General features: G+C 37.7%; 1 protein-coding gene across 1 annotated transcript in view; it reads right to left on the minus strand.

The window, feature by feature from the left end:
- The window catches only part of SCAPER (S-phase cyclin A associated protein in the ER), a 473,451-nt gene that overhangs the window by 420,034 nt on the left and 31,574 nt on the right, over window positions 1-21,843 (minus strand). The window contains exon 5 of the mRNA XM_080809794.1: window positions 16,997-17,194. Coding sequence (XP_080665920.1) covers window positions 16,997-17,194 — 198 coding nt within the window. The remainder of the gene's footprint in view (window positions 1-16,996; window positions 17,195-21,843) is intronic.

Genomic DNA, 21,843 nt, shown 5'->3' on the forward strand with positions numbered 1-21,843 from the left:
GGAATGAGGCCTGGTTAAAACAATAGAGAAGACAAAAGCAGAAGCATTTTTTTTAAATTTATTCATTTATTTTAGAGAGTAAAAGTGGAGGGTAGGGGAGTGAGAGGGAGAGCGAGTCTTAAGCAGACTCCACACTAAGTGCAGAGTCCGATGCAGGGCTCAATCCCACAACCCCAAGATTATGACCTGAGATCAGGGAATACTGCAGAAGAGGTGGGCTCCTGAAATTATAAGAATCAGATCTGAGGGATAGAGTGTGCAAACCAGACTAAGATCTTGGACAAATCTGCCATGATGACCACTCTGTGACCTGAAGCCTTCTTAAGCATGCCCCCACCCACACTTTCTTTTGTTTAACCACACCCTCAAGTACACCCTTGGGGCACAACATTCATGGTCTGCTCTTGAGATAGGACTGTACTCAGACTCTAGAGGTACAAAAGCAGGTCTTATAGGAGGTAGGGTTAGAGATTAGAGACCTACTAATCTTGCAGTTGTCCAAGATATGCTCCTGTTTGTAAATTCTGTTAATAAACCCTTTCTTGTTTAAAATAAAGAATGGAGATTGCTAGGAACTACTGTTCTCCCAGTCACCTGAGCCCAAGGCAGACGCTTAACAACTGAGCCACCGAGGTGCCCCAAAATTCATGTCTAAAAATGAAATGGATAGAAAGGCATACCCAGAAAGCCCCCCAAAATACAATTATGCACCTAATGAATTCAAACAAAATTATATAAAGTAGAGATGAATTTCACCCTCCAGACACTATTTTTGGGCCAAACCAACTTGAACAAACATGCACTTTCAAAGATCCTACCCAGTTTCCTCTCTTTAAAAGCAATAGGTGGCTGCTCTTGAGATCAAATTCAACAAAGTCACAGAGAACAGCTTATTTCACCATATTGTATTATCCAAGTTTTCAAATGAGAGACACTAAATCCATTTTCAGTAAACAGTTCCCAGTTGAAATCCCAAAGCCTCCCACATTCTAAGGAAATGCTAAAATTTGGGTTTGGACCCTGAGGATTCAGCTCTCCTAAACTATGAACTCTTTATGATACAGTATACAGGCAGGTTAGCACTGATTATAACAAGCCTGGAAGAGTCAACTAAGACCATATAGTAGATTTTAAAAGCCAACACAATGAGTCTATTCTGGACTCAGAAGGCTATGGAGATAGAACCAATAAAAATTTTACAGCAAGGGAATAATAGGATCAGAACTATTTTCTACAAAGATTAATGTCATTGGTAAGAAGAACTATAAAGGGGGGGGGGAACTAGAGGGGAACATACCTAAAAGGATAAGACAAGAACTCACCACAGAGTCATAAGGGTTTTAAAATGTAACATACTGGCACTAGGAAAGAAGAAGTCTGTGATTAGAAAAGAAAAAAATGCCTAAGATGAATGGACAGGAACTTTGTAGCTGACCAAGAAGAGGAAATATGGGTGACTGGGAGAACAGTAGTTTCATTAGCAGAAATAAAGAAATCAGTAAGAAATACTTTAAAAGTAAAAGTATGGATAGGGAGCTCGGGAACATGGCAGAGCAGGAGGACTCTGAGCTCATTCCATCCCACATTTACTACTAGGTATCATCTACATCCAAGTGAGAACTATCCAAAGACTGGAAGAACAAACTCCACCGCTAAATATAGAAAAAGAAGCTGCATCTGGAAGGTTAGGAAGATCAGAAAGGCAAATGGAAACTGCCCAAGAGAGGGAGGGAGCTGCACACACAGAGCAAAGAAATGGACCTTTGCACCATAGAGCTCACATGGGTAAGACTTATTTCCATAACCTATAGCTTTAAAAACCAAAGGGGCTCCGGGTCCTGGGATTGAGCCCAGCTTCTTGCTCAGCGGGGAGTCTGCTTCTCCCTCTCCCTTTGCCTCTCCCCTTCCTTGTGCTTTCTTGCTTTCCCTCTCAAATGAATGAATTTAAAAACAAAACAAAACAAAAGAAACCAAAGGGGCTGAATTCCATGAGTTTATAAAATCAGTCGGATTTCAAGTCTGGGGCTTGAAAGTCAGTTGATTCAGCACTAGGTAAGCCTGGAGGGTGAGAAAGCTGGGTTGCCACCTTTAAACAGCAACCTGTATGGCTGCAACATAAAAATGGCAGTTTATATAACACCAGGGCCAATGGGAGATTGATCTGTTAATACCAATTTCAGACTGTGTTAGGGGACTTCTTTGAAAACAAGGTACGTGGCAGGTGCCATTTTTCTCCCCCACCTTCCAGCATAAAGACAGAGCTACCTATAGGAGGTGAGGCTGCACAGACACTTGTAGCCTCAGCCCAGGGCTCAGGGCAAATTTTGTTAAACCTGCCTTGTTCACCAGAACCTGGCACTTCAGGAGAGTATCCTGTATATGTTGCTTACATCCTGCTCTTGTGTCTGAGCCACTTTTCCTTTCAGTGTAGTTGTCTACACTGACTTTCTACCTGTTGTGAACTATGCCTGCTCTCCGTGTTATTAGTGGGGCCCAGACAGGCCAGCTAGGGAAGCATGTCCCCAGGGGAATTCGGGAGGATTGCAGTGTTAGCAAAATTTGTGTTACACCACTAGTCCTACGCTGGATCCCCAGAAACACTGTGGCAGCTGGAGACTGTGGCCAGAGGAGCCAGGAGTGTGTGGCATGCACGAAAATGGCTGGGCTGACTGGGCAGGGTGCGAGATGGGAGCTGTGAACCTGATGTATGGGCTTGGCAAGTGACAGTGGCTGGGGGGGTGTGTGGGTGTTGCTGCTGGATGGGTCGTGACGTGACAGCTTTGTACCTACATGGCTGCATGCTACATGCATGCAGGTTTAACAAGAGGACAAGGCCACAGTCAGATATCTAAGCAAAACAGATGTAATAATGTGTCTAATAGAAAATTTAAAGCAATGATCATAAGGATATTCACTGGACTGGAGAAAAGAATGGAAAACACAGAGATAAGGAATAACATAACAGATACAAAGGCTCAATAAGTGAAACGAGAAACAAGCTTTATGGAATGAATAGAAGGGTGAAAGAAGCAGAGGAACAAATTAGTTACCTAGAAGACAGAGTGATGGAAAATAATCAGGCTGAACAAAAGAAAGAAAAAAGAATTACATAAAACGAATAGACTTAGGGAATTCAGTGACTCCATGAAAGATAATTAAATTATTATTATTATAGGAGACCCAGAAGAAGGAGAGAGAGAAAAGGGGGCAGAAAATGTATTTGACGAAATAACAGCTGAAAATTTCCCTAATCTGGGGAAGGAAATGGATATCCAAATCCCAGAAGCACAAGGAACTCCTATCAAAATCAACAAAAGCAGATCCACACCAAGACATATTGTAATTAAACTTATAAAATACAGTGATAGAGAAAAAAATCTTAAAAGCAGCTTGGCAAAAGAAGTCATTAACTTACAAGGGAAAATCCCTAAGGCTAGCAGGAGATTTTGCAATAGAAACTTTGCACAACAGAAGAAAGTGGCATGATATACTCAAAGTGCTGAATGGGAAAAGTCCACAGCCAAGAATATCCAGAGCAAGGTTATCATTCAGAATAGAAGGAGAGATGGAGTTTCCCAAACAAACAAAAACTAAAGGAGTTCATGACCACTAAAACCAGCCCTGCAAGAAATATTAAAGGGGATATTCTGAATGGAAAGGAGAAATGAAAAATGAGAATATAAGCTTAGGAAACAAAAAAGCATTGAAGGGGTGTCTGGGGGGCTCAGTCGGTTAAGCATCTGCCTTCCACATACATCATGATCACAGGTTCCTGGGATCCAGCCCTGCGTCGGGCTTCCTGCTTGGCAGGCAGTCTGCTTTTCCCTCTCCCTCTGCTTTCTGGTCCCCCTGCTTGTGCACTCACACTTTCTATCACTCTCTGTGTCAAATGAATGAATAAAATCTTTTTTAATAAATAAATACTGTAATTTTTTTAAAGCAGTGAAAATGACTATTTCTATAAAAAAATCAGCCAAGAATCTCGGAAAAGAAAAGGATATAAAATCCAATAACATACCTAAAACATGGGGAGGAGAGGAGAAAAGAATGGGTTCAAACTTAAATGACCATCAACTTAATATAAACTATAAACCATAGTACAAACCTAATGGTAATCATATGTCAAAAACCACTAATAAATATGCAAAGAACAAAGAGAAGAAATCCTAATATATCACTAAAGAAAATCAACAAAACATAAAAGAGAGAAAGACAAGACTGGATCAGAGAAACTCTGCAGAAACAGCCATAAAAACAAGTCATAAAGTAAAAATATATATCAACACTTAGTTTGAATGAAAGTGGACTAAATGCTCCAATCAAAAGACAAAGGGTGGCAGAATGCATAGAAAAACAAGACCCACTTATATGCTGCCTACAGGAGATTTATTTCAGACCTAAAGACACCTACAGATTAAAAGTGAAGGGAGAGAGAAACATCTATGATACAACTGGTTGTCAAAAGAAAGCCACGGTAGCAATACTTATTTTGGAAAAAACAGACTTTAAAACATAGACTATAAGAAGAGATGATATAATAAAGGGCACAATCCAACAAGAAGATATAATAACTGTAAATATTTACGCATCCAACATAGGAGCACCCAAATACATAAAACAGTTCATAACAAACATAAAGGAACTAATAGATAACAATACAATAATAATAGGGGATTTAACACTCAACTTACATCAATGGACAGATCACCTAAACAGAAAATCAACAATGAAACATAGCTCTGAATGACAAAGTGGACCAGATGGATTTAACAGATATATTCAGAACAGTCCATCCTAAAACAGCAGAATATATATTGTTTTCAAGTGCACATGGAACCTTCTCTAGAATAGATTAGAGCTCACAAAACTAGCTTCAACAAATTCAAGAATATCGAAGTCAGGACATGTACCTTTTCTGACCGCAACACTAAGAAATTAGAAGTCAACCACAAGAAAAAAATCTGGAAAGAACACAAATACATGAAGGATAAATAACATGTTACTAAACAATGAATGGGCCAACCAGCAAATAAAAGAAGAAATAAAAGACTACATGGAAACAAGTGAAAATGAAAACACAACAGTGCAAAACCTCTGGGAGGCAGCAAAAACAGTCCTAAAGGGCATGTTTATAGCAATACAGGCCTATCTCAAGAAGAAAAATTTTTCAAAAAAATCTAAACTTACACCTAAAGAAGCTAGAAAAAGAACCAACAAAATCCAAAACCAGTACAAGGAAGGAAATAATAAAGATTAGAGTAGAAATAAGTGACAGAGAAATTAAGAAAAAAAAAATTGAACAGATCTGTGAAACCAGGAGCTGGTTCTTTGAAAAGATCAATAAAGTTAATAAACTTCTAACCAGGCTTACTGAGAAAAAACAAGAAAGGACTAAAATAAATAAAATCACCAATGCAAAAGGAGAAATAACAACCAACACCATAGAAATACAAACAATTTTAAGACAGTATTATGAGAAACTATATGCCAACAAATGGGACAACCTATAAGAAATGGAAAAATTCCTAGAAACATATAAACTACCAAAACTGAAACAGGAATAAACAGAAAATGTGAACAGATGGGTAACCTGCAAAGAAATTATATCAGTAAGAAAAACAAACAAAAAACTTCCCACAAACAGAAGTCCAAGACCATGGGGCACCTGGGTGGCTCAGTCGGTTAAAGCCTCTGCCTTCAGCTCAGGTCATGATCCCAGGGTCCTGGGATCGAGCCCCGCATCGGGCTCTCTGCTCAGCAGGGAGCCTGCTTCCCCCCCACCCTGCCTGCCTCTCTGCCTACTTATGATCTCTGTCTGTGAAATAAATAAATAAAATCTTAAAAAAAAAAAAAAAAGTCCAAGACCAGATGGCTATATAGGTGAATCCTACCAAACATTTAAAGAAGAGCTAAAACCTATTCTTCTCAAACCATTCCAAAAAAAAGAAAGGGAAATAAAGTTTCCAAGTTTATTGTGTAAGACCAGCATTACCCTGATACCAAAACCGGATAAAACACCACTAAAAAAAAGGACTATAGGCCAATATTCCTGATGAACATAGATGCAAAAGTCCTCAATAAAATACTAGCAAACCAAATTCAAAAATATATTAAAAACATAATTCACCACGATCGAGTGGGATTTATTCCTGGGTTGTAAGGGTGGTTCAATATTTGCAAATCAAACAATGTGACACATCACATCAGTAAGAGAAAGGATAAGAACCATATGTACATTTCAATAAAACTAAGCACTTTTCCCCTAAGGTGAGGAACAAGACAAGGATGCCTACTCTCACCATATTTATTCAACATAATCCTGGAAAAGTCCTAGCCACCACAGTCAGACAACAGAAAAAATAAAAGGCATCTGCTTTGGTAAGAAGAGGTCAAACTTTCACTATTTGCTCATGACATAACACTATATAAACAAAACCTGAAAGACTCCACCAAAAAACTATCTGAACTGATAAATGAATTCAGTAAAGCTGAAGGATACAAAATCAATGTACAGAAATCTGTTGTATTTCTATACACCAATAATGAAGCAGCAGAAAGAGAAATTAAGAAAACAATCCCATTTACAATTGTATCAAAAATAGCAAAATACCTAGGAATAAACCTAACAAAAGAGGAGAAAGACCTGTACTCTGAAAACTATAAAACAATAACAAAAGAAACTAAAGATTCTATGCTCATGGACTGGAAGAACAAATACCGTTAAAACATCTCTACTAGCCAAAGAAATCTACACATTTAATGCAATCCCTATTAAAATACCAACAGCATTTTTCATAGAACTAGAACAATTCTAAGTATTTGTACAGAACCACAAAAGACACCGAATAGCCAAAGCAATCCTGAAAAAGAAAAGCAAAGAGGTGCCTGGGTGGTTCAGTGGGTTGGTTAAGCATCCGACTTCTGATTTCAGTTCAAGTCATGATCTCAAGGCTGTAAAATCAAGCCCGGCATCAAGTTCCATGCTGGGTGCGGAGCCTGCTTGGGATTCTCTTTCTCCCAATCTGCCCCACCCCCTCCCCACCACACATGCACTCTCTTGCTCTCAAAACAAAACAAACAAAAAACAAAACAAAACAAAAAAAGCAAAGCTGGAGGTATCACAATTCTGGACATCAGGTTATGTTACAAAGTTGTAGTAATCAAAACAGTATGGTCCTGGCACAAAAACAGACACATTGATAAATGGAATAGAACAGAAAACCCAGAAATGAACCCACAACTATATGGTCAATTGATCTTCGAAAAAGAGGTTAAGAATGTCCAAAGGGAAAAGGACAGTCTCTTCAAACAAATGTTAGGAAAACTGGACCACTCTCTTATACCATAAACAAAAGTAAATTAAAAAATGAATTAAAGTGGGGTGCCTGGGTGGCTTAGTGAGTTAAAGCCTCTGCCTTCGGCTCGGGTCGTGGTCTCAGGGTCCTGGGATCAAGCCCCGCATCAGGCTCTCCGCTCTGCAGGAAGCCTGCTTCCTCTCTCTTTCTCTCTGCCTGTGTCTCTGCCTACTTGTGATCTCTGTCTGTCAAATAAATAAAATCTTTAAAAAAAAATGAATTAAAGTCCTAAACGTGAGACCTGAAAACATAAAAATGTTAGAAGAGAGTACAGGCAGTAACCTCTTTGATAAAAGCCATAGCAATTTTTTTCTAGATAGATCTCCTGAAGCAAAGGAAACAAAAGCAAAAATAAACTACTGAGACTACATCAAAGTATAAAGCTTCTGCAGAGCAAAGGAAACAATCAACAAAACTAAAAGGCAACCTGTGGAATGGGAGAAGATATTGGTGAATGACAAAACCAATAAAGGGTTAATTTCCAAAATACATAAAGAACCTCTACTACTCAACACCCAGAAAACAAAAAATCCAGAAGACACGAACAGACATTTCTCCAAAGAAGACATACAGATGGCCAGCACACACATGAAAAGATGTTCACCATCACCTACCACCAGGGAAATGGAAATCAAAACTACAATGAAATATCACCTCACACCTGTCAGAACGGCTAAAATCAACAACACAGGAAACAACAGGTGTTGGCAAGGATGTGGGAAAAAAGGAACCCTCTTACTCTGTTGGTAGGAATGAAACTGGTGCAGCCATTGTGGAAAACACTATGGAGGTTCCTCAAAAAGTTAAAAATAGAACTACCCTACCATCCAGCAATCAAACATTGGGTCTTTACCCAAAGAATAAAAAAACACTATTTCAATGGGACACAGGCAATACTATGTTTATAGCAGCATTATTTACAATAGCCAAGATGTGGAAGCCCCCCAAGCATCCCATCAGTTGATGAATGGATAAAGAAGATGTGGTATCATTGAGATACCACCTTACACCAGTTAGAATGGCCAAAATTAGCAAGACAGGAAACAACGTGTGTTGGAGAGGATGTGGAGAAAGGGGAACCCTCTTACGCTGTTGGTGGGAATGCAAGTTGGTGCAGCCACTTTGGAGAACAGTGTGGAGATTCCTTAAGATATTAAAAATAGAGCTTCCCTATGACCCTGCAATTGCACTACTGGGTATTTACCCCAAGGATATAGATGTAGTGAAAAGAAGGGCCATCTGTACCCCAATGTTTATAGCAGCAATGGCCACGGTCGCCAAACTGTGGAAAGAACCAAGATGCCTTTCAACGGATGAATGGATAAGGAAGATGTGGTCCATATACACTATGGAGTACTATGCCTCCATCAGAAAGGACGAATACCCAACTTTTGTAGCAACATGGACAGGACTGGAAGAGATTATGCTGAGTGAAATAAGTCAAGCAGAGAGAGTCAAGTACCATATGGTTTCACTTATTTGTGGAGCATAACAAATAACATGGAGGACAAGGGTAGATGGAGAGGAGAAGGGAGTTGAGGGAAATTGGAAGGGGAGGTGAACCATGAGAGCCTATGGACTCTGAAAAACAACCTGAGGGTTTCGAAGGGGTGGGGGGTGGGAGGTTGGGGGAACCAGGTGGTGGGTACTGGGAAGGGCACGGATTGCATGGAGCACTAGGTGTGGTGAAGAAACAATGAATACTGTTACGCTGAAAAGAAATAAAACATTAAAAAAAAGAAGAAGAAGATGTGGTATATACATACAAAGGAATACTACTCAGCTATAAAAAGGATGAAATCTTGCCATTTGCAATGACATAGATGGACCTAGAGAATATAATGCTAAGTGAAATAAGTCAGAGAAAGACAAATGCCCTATGATTTCACTCATATGTGGAATTTAAGAAATAAAACAGAAGAGTAATGGCGAAAAAACGAGAAACCAAGAAACAGATTCTTAATTATAGAGAACAAACTGATGGTTACCAGAGGGGAGGAAATGGGGGGTTGGGTTATATAGGTGATAAGGATTAAGGAGTGTACTTGTCATGATGAGCACCAGGTGATGTAAGGAACTGTTGAATCACTCTATTGTGCACCTGAAATTAATATGACATTTTTAAAAACACGCTTACAAATTAATTAGTTAATAAAGTAGGGTATAAAATGGTATGATGCTTACTCCTAAGAACTAGGCTCATAACTCAAGTAAGTCAGGTTTAACTAACCCCAGTAATAGTTATGACATGGTAATTGTGCGATCCAGTTAAGTTCTCCCAAATAACCAAAAGAAAAATAATCTATGCTCTACTGATTATATGAGAGCTAGGTATAAGAAACAAAGATTTGTCAACCAGGAAATCATCAATTAAGTGTCATGTTAAATAGACTAAAATGAAACTCATCTATCACTACAACTTTAATACTGAATCACAAAATATTTTGTAAACTTATAAACATAAGAGAAATTAATTATTTAATCAATCAGACAGCAAAATTTTATTGTAAGCCTAAAATGACTGAAACACAAAAAAGAAGAAATATCTAGAATAAGACTCAGAAGAACAGATACAGATAAAGGAAAGGACAATTATTAATGGGTTGGGAGTGGGCACAATGGGTTAGAGTGGCCAAAAGTACAAACTTCCCAGGGCACCTCCTTCCCAGGGCTCAATGGGTTAAATGCCCGACTCTTGGTTTTGGCTTCCGTCATGATCTCAGGGTCATGAGACTGAGCCCCTCATTCAGCACAGAGTCTGCTTGAGGTTCTTTCCTCCTCCCCCAACTCCTTCCCCTGCCATTCCTCCCTCACTCACGCACATGAGCGCTCCCTAATAAATGAGTTAGTGAATGAATGAATGAATGAATAAATAAATAAAATCTTCTTTAAAAAGGAGCAAACTTCCTGTTACAAAAAAATTAAGTCCTTGGATTAATGTACAGCATAATGACTATAGTTAATAATACTATATTACATATTTAAAAGTTCCCAAGACAGTAGCTCTTAAAAGCTCTCATCATAAAAACAAAACAAAAAAAAAAAATTTGACTATGTGTGGTGATGGATGTTAGACAACGGTGAGGTAAAAAAAAAGCCTACTCCTATTAAAGAACAGGTGAACTCTTAACCTGCTATCCCTGTGGAGAATCTCATGTTCTCTGTTCTCTGTGGCAAATTTCAATACCTGAGCTAAAGGGTAACAGGCAAATTGAGCAAACAACAACAAAAAAAGATCATAATATTAATATCACACAAAGCAGAATTCACAGAGAAAAATATTAAGCTGGGCAATGGGATCATTTTTATACTGAGAAAATGTTAAACTTATAATGAAAGTTAACCTCATATAATCCTTTACACAAGTAATAATAAGACAGCAAAATGTGTAACAAAAATTCTCAGAAATTAAAAGAGATGTTGAAGAAATTGCAATAGTAGTGAAAGACTTCAAAATATCTGAGTATCTGACAGATGATGGAGGCAAAATGCATGCTAAGTATTTGAAGTATCTAAATAATAACCTTTCAGTTTAAGTGTCATTTCCTCAGGGTTTCAGACTAGATCAGATTCCCCACAGTATACTCTCACAATATTCTTCTCCTTTGAAATACTTATTACAATAGAAATTAAAAACTGGGCACCTGGGTGGCTTGGTGGGTTAAAGCCTCTGCCTTCAGCTCAGGTCATGATCCCAGGGTCCTGGGATCAAGCCTCACGTCAGGCTCTCTGCTCAGCATGGAGCCTGCTTCCCCTCTCCCCTCTCTCTCTGCCTGCCTCTCTGCCTACTTGTGATCTCTGTCAAATAAATAAATAAAATCTTAAAACAAATTAAAAACTGTATTTTTAGTTTTATATCTGTCTCTGTTATCAGACACTGAGCTCTCTGTCTAGTTAAAGCTCCACTGTTTTGTTTCCTTCTGTCATCAATTCTTGGTACTCAAACTGGAGCATATTAAATGCTCAGTGAATAGATGTTAAATGACTGTGTGAAACAATGAGAGTATATATATATATATGTTTGTTGTGACACAGTCTTCACAGTTATGTGATATCCCTCTCTTTTATTGCATGTCATACCTTTCTTTTTTTTAATGAGATTTTTGTCCATTTAAATTCAATTAATTAACATATAACATATTAATAGTTTCAGAGATACAGGTCAGTGATTCATCAGTCTTATTTTTTTTAAAGATTTATTTATTTGACAGACAGAGATCACAAGTAGGCAGAGAGGCAGGCAGAGAGAGAGGAAGGGAAGCAGGCTCCCTGCTGAGCAGAGAGCCCGATGCAGGGCTCGATCCCAGGATTCTGGGATCATGACCTGAGCCAAAAGCAGAGGCTTTAACCCACTGAGCCACCCAAGCGCCCCAATTCAACAGTCTTATATAATACCCATTGCTCATTCCATCATGTGTCCATCACCCAGTTACTCCACCCCCCACCCCTCTCCCCTCCAGCAAGCCTCAGTTTGTTTCCAAAGATTAAGAGTCTCCTACGGTTTGTCTCCCTCCCTGATATTGCCTTATTTATTTTTTCCTTTCTTCTTCATTTTCTTCATTTTTTCCTTTCTTCTTCATTTTCTGTTTCATTTCCTAAATTCCACATAGGACTGAGATCATATAAGTGTCTTTCTCTGACTTATTTCACTTAGCATAATATCCTCTAGTTCCATGCACATTGTTACAAATGGCATGATTTTTTTTTTAGATTTTATTTATTTATTTCAGAGAGAGAGAAAGCACAAGCAAGGGGAACAGCAGGCAGAGAGGCAAAAGGAGACTCCCTGCTGATGCGGGGCTCAATCCCAGGACCCTGGGACCATGACCCAAGCCAAAGGCAGATGTTCAACTGACTAAGCCACCCAGGTGCCCCATGATTTCATTTTTTTGATGACTGAGTAGTATTCCATTGTGTGTGTGTGTGTATCTGTATATGTGTGTACACATATACAGTATATATATACATATACATATATATGTATACACATACAGAAACATACACACACAAACACACACACACACAACAATCTTCTTTATCCATTCATCTGTCAATGGACATCCAGGCTCTTTCCATTGTTTGGTTACTGTGGATATTCCTGCTATAAACATTGCTGTTCAGGTGCCCCTTCGAATCACTACATTTATATCTTTGGGGTAAATACCCAGTAGTGCAATTAAGGTAGCTCTATTTTCAACTTCTTGAGAAACCTCCATACTGTTTTCCAGGATGCCTGCACCAGCTTGCATTCCCACCAACACTATAAGAGGGTTCCCCTTTCTCTCCATCCTCACCAACATTTGTTATTTCCTGACCTGTTAACTTTAGCCATTCTGACTGGTATGAGGTGGTATCTCACTGTGGTTTTGATTTGTATTTTCCTGATGCCGAGTGGTAGAGAGCATTTTTCATGTGTCTGTTGGTCATTCATGTCTTCCTTGGAGAAACATCTGTTCATGCCTTCTGCCCATTTCTTGATTGGATTATTTGTTTTGGGGGGTGTTGAGTTCAGTAACTTCTTTACAGATTTTGGATATGAGCCCTTTATCTGATAGGTCATTTGCAAATATCTTCTCCTGTTCTGTTGGTTATCTTTTGATTTTGTCAACTGCTTCCTTTGCTGTGCAAAAGCTTTTTATCTTGATGAAGTCCCAATAGTTCATGGCCTTTTTCCCTTGCCTTTGGACACTTGTCTAACAAGAAGTTGCTGTGGCCAAGGTCAAAGAGGTTGCTGCATGTTTTCTCTAGGATTCTGATGGGTTCCTGTCTCACATTTAGGTCTTTCATCCTCCAATTTTGAGTCTATTTTTGTGTACGGCGTAAGGAAATGGTCCAGTTTCATTCTTTTGCATGTGGCTGTCCAATTTTCCCAACACCATTTGTTGAAGAGACTGTCTTTTCTCCACTGGATATTCTTTCTTGATTTGTCCAAGATTAGCTGATCATAGAGTTGAGGGTCCATTTCTGGGTTCTCTATTCTGTTCCATTGATCTATGCATCTGTGTTTGTGTCAGTACCATACTATTCTGATTATTACAGCTTTGTAATACAGCTTGAAGTCTGGAATTGTGATGCCACCAGCTTTGGTTTTCTTTTTCAGGATTGCTTTGGCTACTTGGGGTCTTTTAGGATTATTTGTTCCAGCTCTGTGGGGAAAAAAAAGTTGATAGTATTTTGATAGGGATTGAATACATATACTGCTCTAGGTAGCACAGACATTTTCACAATATTTGTTCTTCTGTCTATGAGCATGGCACGTTTTTCCTTTTTTTGTGTCTTCCTCAATTTCTTTCATGAGTGTTCCATAGTTTCCTGAGTACAGATCCTTTGCCTCTCTGGTTAGGCTTATTCCTAGGCATGTTATGGTTTTGGGTGAAATTGTAAATGGGATCATTTAACTTAACTTCTCTTTCTTCTCATCGTTAGTGTAAAGGAATGCAACCGATTTCTGTGCATTTATTTTATATCCTGCCATGTTGCTGAATTCCTGTATGAGTTCTAGCAATTTGGGGAGTGAGTCTTTCAGGTTTTCCACAGATTATCATGTCATCTGCAAAGAGTAAGAGTTTGACTTCTTCTTTGCTGATTTGGATGTGTTTTATTTCTTTTTGTTGTCTGATTGCTGGGGCTAGGACTTCTAGTACTATGTTGAACAACAGTGGTCATAGTGGAAATCCCTGCTGGGTTCTTGACCTCAGGGGAAAAGCTCTTAGTTTTTCCCCTTTGAGTATGATACTTGCTGTGGGCTTTTAATATATGGCCTTCGCAATGTTGAGGTATATTCCCTCTGTCCCTACATTGTGAAGAGTTTTAATCAAGAAAGGATGCTGTACTTTGTCAAATTCTTTTTCTGTATCTATTGAGAGGATCATATGGTTCTCGTCCTTTTATTATTTAGTGTATCACACTGATTGATTTGCAGATGTTGAACCACCCTTGCACCCCAGGAATAAATCCCAGTTGGTCATGGTGAATACTCCTTTTAATGTACTGTTGGATCCTATTGGCTAGAATCCTGGTGAGAATTTTTGCATCCATGTTCATCAGGGATATTGGTTTATAACTCTTTTTGGTCAGGTCTTTCTCTGGCTTTGGGATCAAGGTAATGCGGGCCACACAGAACGAGTCTGGAAGTTTTCCTTCCATCTCTAGCTTTTGAAACAGCTTCAGAATAGGTATTAATTCTTCGTTTAATGTTTGGTAGAATTTTCCTGGGAAGCCATCCAGCTCTGGTCTCTTTATTGGGAGATTTTTGACTACTGCTTCAATTTCCTTGGTGGTTATGGGTCTGTTCAAGTGTTGTATTTCTTCCTGGTTCATTTTTGGTAGTTTATAAATTTCTAGGAATGCATCCATTTCTTCCAGATTGCCTAATTTTTTGGCATACAGTTGTTCACAATATTTTTTTAAGATTTTATTCATTTATTTGACAGAGATCACAAGTAGGCAGAGAGGCAGGCAGAGACGCAGAGGGGAAAGCAGGCTCCCCGCCAAGCAGAGAGACCAATGCGGGGCTCGATCCCAGGACCCTGGGATCATGACCTGAGCTGAAGGCAGAGGCTTAACCCACTGAGCCACCCAGACGCCCCTCATAATATGTTCTTGTAATTGTTTGTATTTCTACAGTATTTGCTGCAATCTCTCCTCTTTCATTCATGATTGTATTTATTTGGGTCCTTTCTCTTTTCTTTTTGGTAAGTCTGGCTAGGGGTTTATCAATCTTGTTTATTCTTTCAAAGAACAAGTTCCCAGTTTTGTTAATCTGTTCTACTATTCTTTTAGTTTCTATTTCATTATTTTCTGCTCTAATCTTTATTATTTCTCTTCTCATGCTGGGTTTAGGCTTTATTTGCTGTTCATTCTCCATTTAAGGATTAGGTTATCTTGTGTATTTGAGACCTTCTTTGTTTCTTGTATTGCAATATACTTTCCTCTTAGGACCACCTTTGCTGCATCCCAAAGGTTTGGAACAGTTGTGTTTTCATTTTCATTTGTTTCCATGAACTTTTTAAATTCTTCTTTAATTTCCTGCTTGATCCATTCATTCTTTAGTAGGATGCGCTTTAACCTCCATATATTTGAGTTATTTCCAAAATTCCTCTTGTGACTGAGTTCCAGTTTCAAAGCTTTGTGGTCTGAAAATATGTGGGGAATGATCCCAATCTTTTGGTGCCAGTTGAGACCTGATTTGCGATGTAGTATGTGATCTATTCGGGTCAATTTTCCATGTGCACTCAAGAGGAATGTGTATTCTGTTGCTTTAGGATGGAATGCTCTGAATATATCTGTGAAGTCCATCTGGTCCAGTGTGTCATTCAAAACCCTTGTTTCCTTGGTGATCATCTGTTTAGATGATCTGTCTACTGCACTTAAGTGGTATGTTAAAGTCCCCTACTATAATTGTATCATTATCGATGTGCTTAATTATGTTATTAATTGGTTTACATAATTCATTGCTCCTATGTTAGGGGCATAAATATTTACAACTGTTAGATCTTCTTGTTGGATAGACCCTTTAATTATAAAATAGTGTCCTTCCTCATCTCCTATTGGTCTTTGGTTTAAAATCTAATTTGTCTGATATATGGATTGCCCCCCCAGCTTTCAATATTACTTGTGACAACCAAACTAAATTTGGAGGATTTCAATTACTGTTCATTCTGAAACCTGCATCTGATGAACCATATTTTTAGGCTATTCTAAGCTGTTTCCAATTTTAGAGGAAACACAGCTGCTGTTTCAACATGTAACTTTTCTTTGACCCTTCATATATTTCATAGGTTAAATAATGAATGTCAGGGTTTTCAATCCTGTTCACTGTAGAAACACAAGCTAACTGTGTAATATGTCTATGACGATAAATCACTCTAGTTTTTATCAAAATAATTTTGTTCAGCATAAAGTAATATAGTATATAGTTTCTATTTTCTAAAAGACTGGGCTTTTTAGTGAATTTTCACAGACAGATGCACTATGTATCTAATATCCTATTACAAACACAAAGTTATATGAAATTAGAAAATACACCTTACAATGACATCCCAATCCCACCCAGGATTGTTTATGGTTAGACATCAATCTCACTTTTCCCTAACCAGAGTGAATTAGAAGAGTGATAAGTATCTCAGCAGAAAGGAAGCAATGCCCAATTAAAGACATTAAACATGAAACCAAAGAATGTGAAAATCTCACTAGTGCCACCTACAGTACTGGACAATGCAGATAAGAGAGATCTTTAAAACAATTTTGTGTGTCATGGTTGTGTGTGTGCATATCCATCTTTTATGATTTCTTGCCCAGGACTAGGTACCAAATCTTGCTTTCTACCAAATCTTACACAGAACATTACATAATTAGATAACACAAAACACAAGAGTACTCAAAAAATCAAAACCAAAAAAACCTGAAGCACTCATAGAAGGAGGGTAGAACAGTGGTTCCAAGGAATGAGGAAAATAGATGTTAGTCAAAGGGTACAAACTTTCAGCTGTAAGATGAGTAAGTTGTAGGGATCTAATGCCCAGCATTGTGACTACACTGAATAATACAGTATTACATATTGAGTTAAATGATATGGTCAGGTTAATAAAATTTGAGAATTTAGCTTTAAATGGATAATAAAGTCTCAAAGCAAACCTTACCTTACATTCTACCACACTCTGATCTGATTCACAAGTTTCATAGATTTCATCTACTGCTCGACGAAGATTGTCAAAAAGAAACGCCCAGTATCTAGCTCTTAGGTCAATTTTCCGAGGATGCCTTGTTTTAGTGGGACTTTTATCAAAGTGTTTATCTCCAGTTGTAGATGATGTTATTTTACAGTCTACCGCAGCATTCTGGTGAAATAAAACAAAACATAAAAAAATATTTCTTAAAAGCCTCCAGGGATTGGATCTTTGTATAAAACACATTTTTCAAAATAAATACTTAAAAATGAGACATTCTTCTTTTTATCTTATATCACACTAATTTATCAAAACAAAGCTTCTCATCTTAAAAGCAGGTTTGTAAGGTCATTTTTTTAGTTCAGACATGTCTTACTGAAGATTAGCATGGCTTCAACAGTGAACAGACCCTTAGTCAAAAAAGAAGCACTAAAGGACCCATTCTTTCCTCAGTTGCACAGGCAAACTTTGAAAATAAAGATTACATTCTATAGTTTTACAGACTGTACCACAGAATCATTTCATCAAAAAGCATGTAGTTTACATAAAGACTAAAATTCAAAATGCAAACCTGAAGCTTCTGACTAGAAGTCCAAAAGAGTTGCTTATCTCTCTTTGGCTACTTAAGCTGAAAAATAAATAAATACTAACCCTCTACTACAGTTAGAGCAACAAACAATCCCAGGTTTCTTCGGGTTGTTTTGTATGTGTGTGTATCATTCCTGTTTGCTTGTTTTTCTTTTTCATAGGAGAGCCCCAGAGTGGAGAGTATCTGAAATATAGGCTAATGCCCTCCTGCTTTGTTTTAGGCTTTGGCCTTCAATATAAGTGATTCCTAAACTTCATCAATCTTTTATAGCCAATCATTGATTTATACAGAATGTATACCACCAAAAAGGAAGCACACATAACACATGTATGCACACAGATACATACAAGCTAGAGAGACTAAAATGGAGTTACTTGTCCTCCCTCCACAGTCCCCCATCCAGACAGGGTTGCCAGATTTCACAAATGAAAATTAGCAAATATTTTATGGGATAGCCATGGTCCAGGCACAAATTCTCAATACTCAAGCAATAAAATTTAAAGTAATGTCAACAATCCATAAAACCATTGCCTCAATTGCTCTCCAAGTTCTTTACAGCCCTAGTATAAATAATTTTATTATAATGGCAAATATCCCCTCCTTGCATTAAACCAAATTCAAAATCCCATTCAGCCAGCATCTGTCCTGAAGTAAAGCTTAATTCTGTCCACTCTCCTGATAACTGTGACAACTGACCATTTATACAGGATTATAGATCATAAATCAACTTCACATAATTTCTAACCTCCTTCACACAATCTTTAAAGTAGGTATTATTAGCTCCACTTTACAGTTTAGAAAACAGGCTCCAAGGCTAATAACTCATTTGTCAAAGATCATCTAGCCACAGAAGACCATCTTCCCATTAGAGCTCTACAGTAACACTGGCGGCTTACCAGTATACCGCCTCAGGCCTGTGCTGCCAGTGCTTGGCCAGATACTCCAGACTACCTCATTTCTCTTCCTGTACACCATCCAAAGTTAAAATTAACTTTAGAAGTTTCCCAATTTTACCTCCTTCATGATCAGCAAAGGGCTAGTAACTTCCTGTGAATTTAGACTCTAATCTTATGGAATTCTCAAAAGTACTCTCACTAAGTTTCACCCATCTACGTATTTACCTTATCATGCATCAAATATTTTACCAACCTTTGTTACAATGTAAAATAGGCACCATTGTGTCCAAGTTAAAATGTTTCTATTCTTTGTGATTGCTCTAGGTGAAGCTTTTACAAAGAAAGATGCCAGTAAGACAAAAACTACAGTTACATAATTCCATCTGAAAGACAATGTGCTACACAAATTTGATACTTAACTTTGCCAAAATGATAATACTTTATACTTGCATGCTTATTCGTATTTATGAAGGAATTCTGAACACATTATCTCATTTAATCATTACAACAAACTGAAGACAGGACAAATACTATTATTCCCATTTGTAAATAACAAAACTGAGGCTCAGAAAGATTGAATTTCTTTGCAAGTCAAAAGGTTGAGTGGTGGAACTGGGACCAGAACCTAGTCTTTCAGCTTTTCCCATGTTCATAAAGCATTTTACATAGCACCAAGCACACAATTAGTACCCAAATAATGTTAGGTATGATTATAGTGGGAAAGATAAAGAGAAGAAATAGGCTTATAGAAAAAAAATGTGAATAAACTAATGGCAAAATTGTCAAATCTGTGAAAGAGTAGACTGGCAAATCAAATTGTAGAGGTTAAGTCAGTATAGAGTTCCAAAGTATAGGGCTCTTACCACTGATAAAAACAATAGCAGTGATAATAGTAATTGCAGCAGCATCTCACATGCATGGCACACTTGCCAGGTGCCAGGCATTGTGCTAAGTGCTTTCCATACAGTTGTACTTGATTTAAACTTTGAAGCAATTTTGTATCATAGGTAACATTATCAGCTCCTTTTTACAGGAGAGAAAACTGAGGCTTAGCTAAATTAAGTAATGAGCCCCGGGTCTCACACTAAGTGATAAAGCCAAAAACCAGGTAACTATCCTATTACTACAGCTTACTACTACTTCCAGGATACTCAAGAAGACAAAGCAATCTAAATTTGTGGGAAAAGTTAGACACAACTGAATTCCATGATGTTATATTGTTTTAATCAACGACTTTTGAGAGAAAGAGAAAAAGTAAAGGGAAAGAGGAAGGAAGAAATTGAGATTTCTGACTCGTCTCTGTCAGAAGGGCTCACTGACTCCTCTGAGAATCTAAAAATGTTTATGGACCTATTGCAGAAAAATGCATGGGCACATAAAGTCAAACATGCATTTTCTTGATGTTCCAACACTGGCACATCATAATCTTCAAAGTTCAGAGTTTACCTCACAGTTTACTCTTGGTGTTGTTCATTTTATGGGTTTGGACAAATGTGTAATGACACGTATCCATCATTACAGTATCATACATAGTATTGTCATTGTACTAAGAATCTTCTGTGCTCTGCCTATTTCCCTCTCCCTACCCCTACCTCCGACCCTCTGGCACCACTGACCTTTTTACTGTCTCCATAGTTTTGCCTTTCCAGAATGCTGTATATTTGGAAACAGTACATAGCCTTTTGAGGTTGGCTTTTTTCACTTAGTATAATGCATTTAAGGTTCCTCTATGTCTTTTCATAGCTTGATAGCTCATTTCTTTTTAGCAATGAAGAACAGTCCATTGTCTGGATGTACTACAGTTTATGTATCCATTCACCTACTGAAGGACATCTTGGTTGCTTCCAAGTTTTGACAATTGTGAATAAAGCAGCTATAAATATCCATGTGCAGGTTTTTGTGAGGATATAAGTTTTCAACTCCTTTGTGTAAATACCAAGGAGCATGACTGCTGGATTATATGGTAAGCATATGTTTAGTTTTATAAGACTCTATAAACTGGCAATTTATAAACTGCCAAGTGGCTGTACCATTGTGCATTCTCACCAGCAATGAATTAGAGTTCCCGTGGTTTCACCTCCTTACCAGCATTTGGTGTTACCAGTATTCCTACTTTTGGCCATTCTAATGAATATGTAGTAATATCTCATTGTTACTTTAATTTAATTTCTGATGCCATGTGATATGGAGCATCTTTTCATATGCTTATTTGCTATCTATCTATCCTCTCTGGTGAGGCATCGGTTAAGGACTTTGGCCTGTTTTTTTTTTTTGCTTGTTTTTTTATTATTATTTTAATTCTAGTACAGTTAACATACAGTATTGAATCACTATATAGTATACCTAAAACTAACATAACACTGTATCTTATTGTTGAATTTTAAGAGTTCTTTGTATATTTTGGATAACAATCCCTCATGAGGTATGTCTTTTGCAAGTATTTTCTCCCAGTCTGTGGCCTGTCTTCTCATTCTTTCGATACTATCTAAAAAGTCATCACCATACCCCAGGTCATTTAGGTTTTCTATGTTATCATCAGAAATGTCAGAGTTTTCACTTTCACATTTAGGTCTACGATCCACTTTTGAGTTTAATTTTGGGAATGGTGTATGGTATCTGTCTAAATTCATTTTTTGGTATATGGATGTCCAGTTGCTCCAACACAATTTGTTGAAAAAATTACCTTTGCTCCATTGTATTGCCTTTGCTCCTCTGTCAGAGTAGTTGATTATTTATGTGCATCTATTTCTAGACTTTCTATTCTCTATTTATCTATTGTTCTGCCAATACCACACTGCCATCATTACTATAGCTTTACAGTAAGTCTAAAAGTTTGGCTAGCATCAGTCCTTTGTTCTTCAATATTTCATTGGCTATTCTGGGTCTTCTGCCTCTCCATATAGTTTAGAATCAGTCAATAGCTATACAATAACTTGTCAGAATTGTAGTGAATCTACACATCAAGCTGGGAAGAAAGGACATCTTGACAATATTCAGTTTTCCTACATGAACATGGAACGCCCTTACATTTATTTAGTTCTTTGATTTCTTTTGTCAGAGTTTTATAGTTTTTCTCATATAGATCTTTGCACATACATTGTTAGATTTATACCTGTTAGATTTATACACTGACTTCTGTGTATTAATCTTGTACCCTGCAACCTGCTATAACAGATTATTATTTCCAGCAGTTTTTTGTTGATTCTTTCAGATTTCTTATATAATCATATTTGCGAACAAAGACAGTTTTATTTCTTCCTTTCTGATCTATATACCTTTTCCTTCCTTTTCTTGTCTTTGCATTAGCTAGAACTTCCATTACAATGTTGAAAAAC

This window comes from Martes martes, assembly GCF_963455335.1.
Source record: "Martes martes genome assembly, chromosome: 7".
Classification (NCBI taxonomy): Eukaryota; Metazoa; Chordata; class Mammalia; order Carnivora; family Mustelidae; genus Martes; species Martes martes.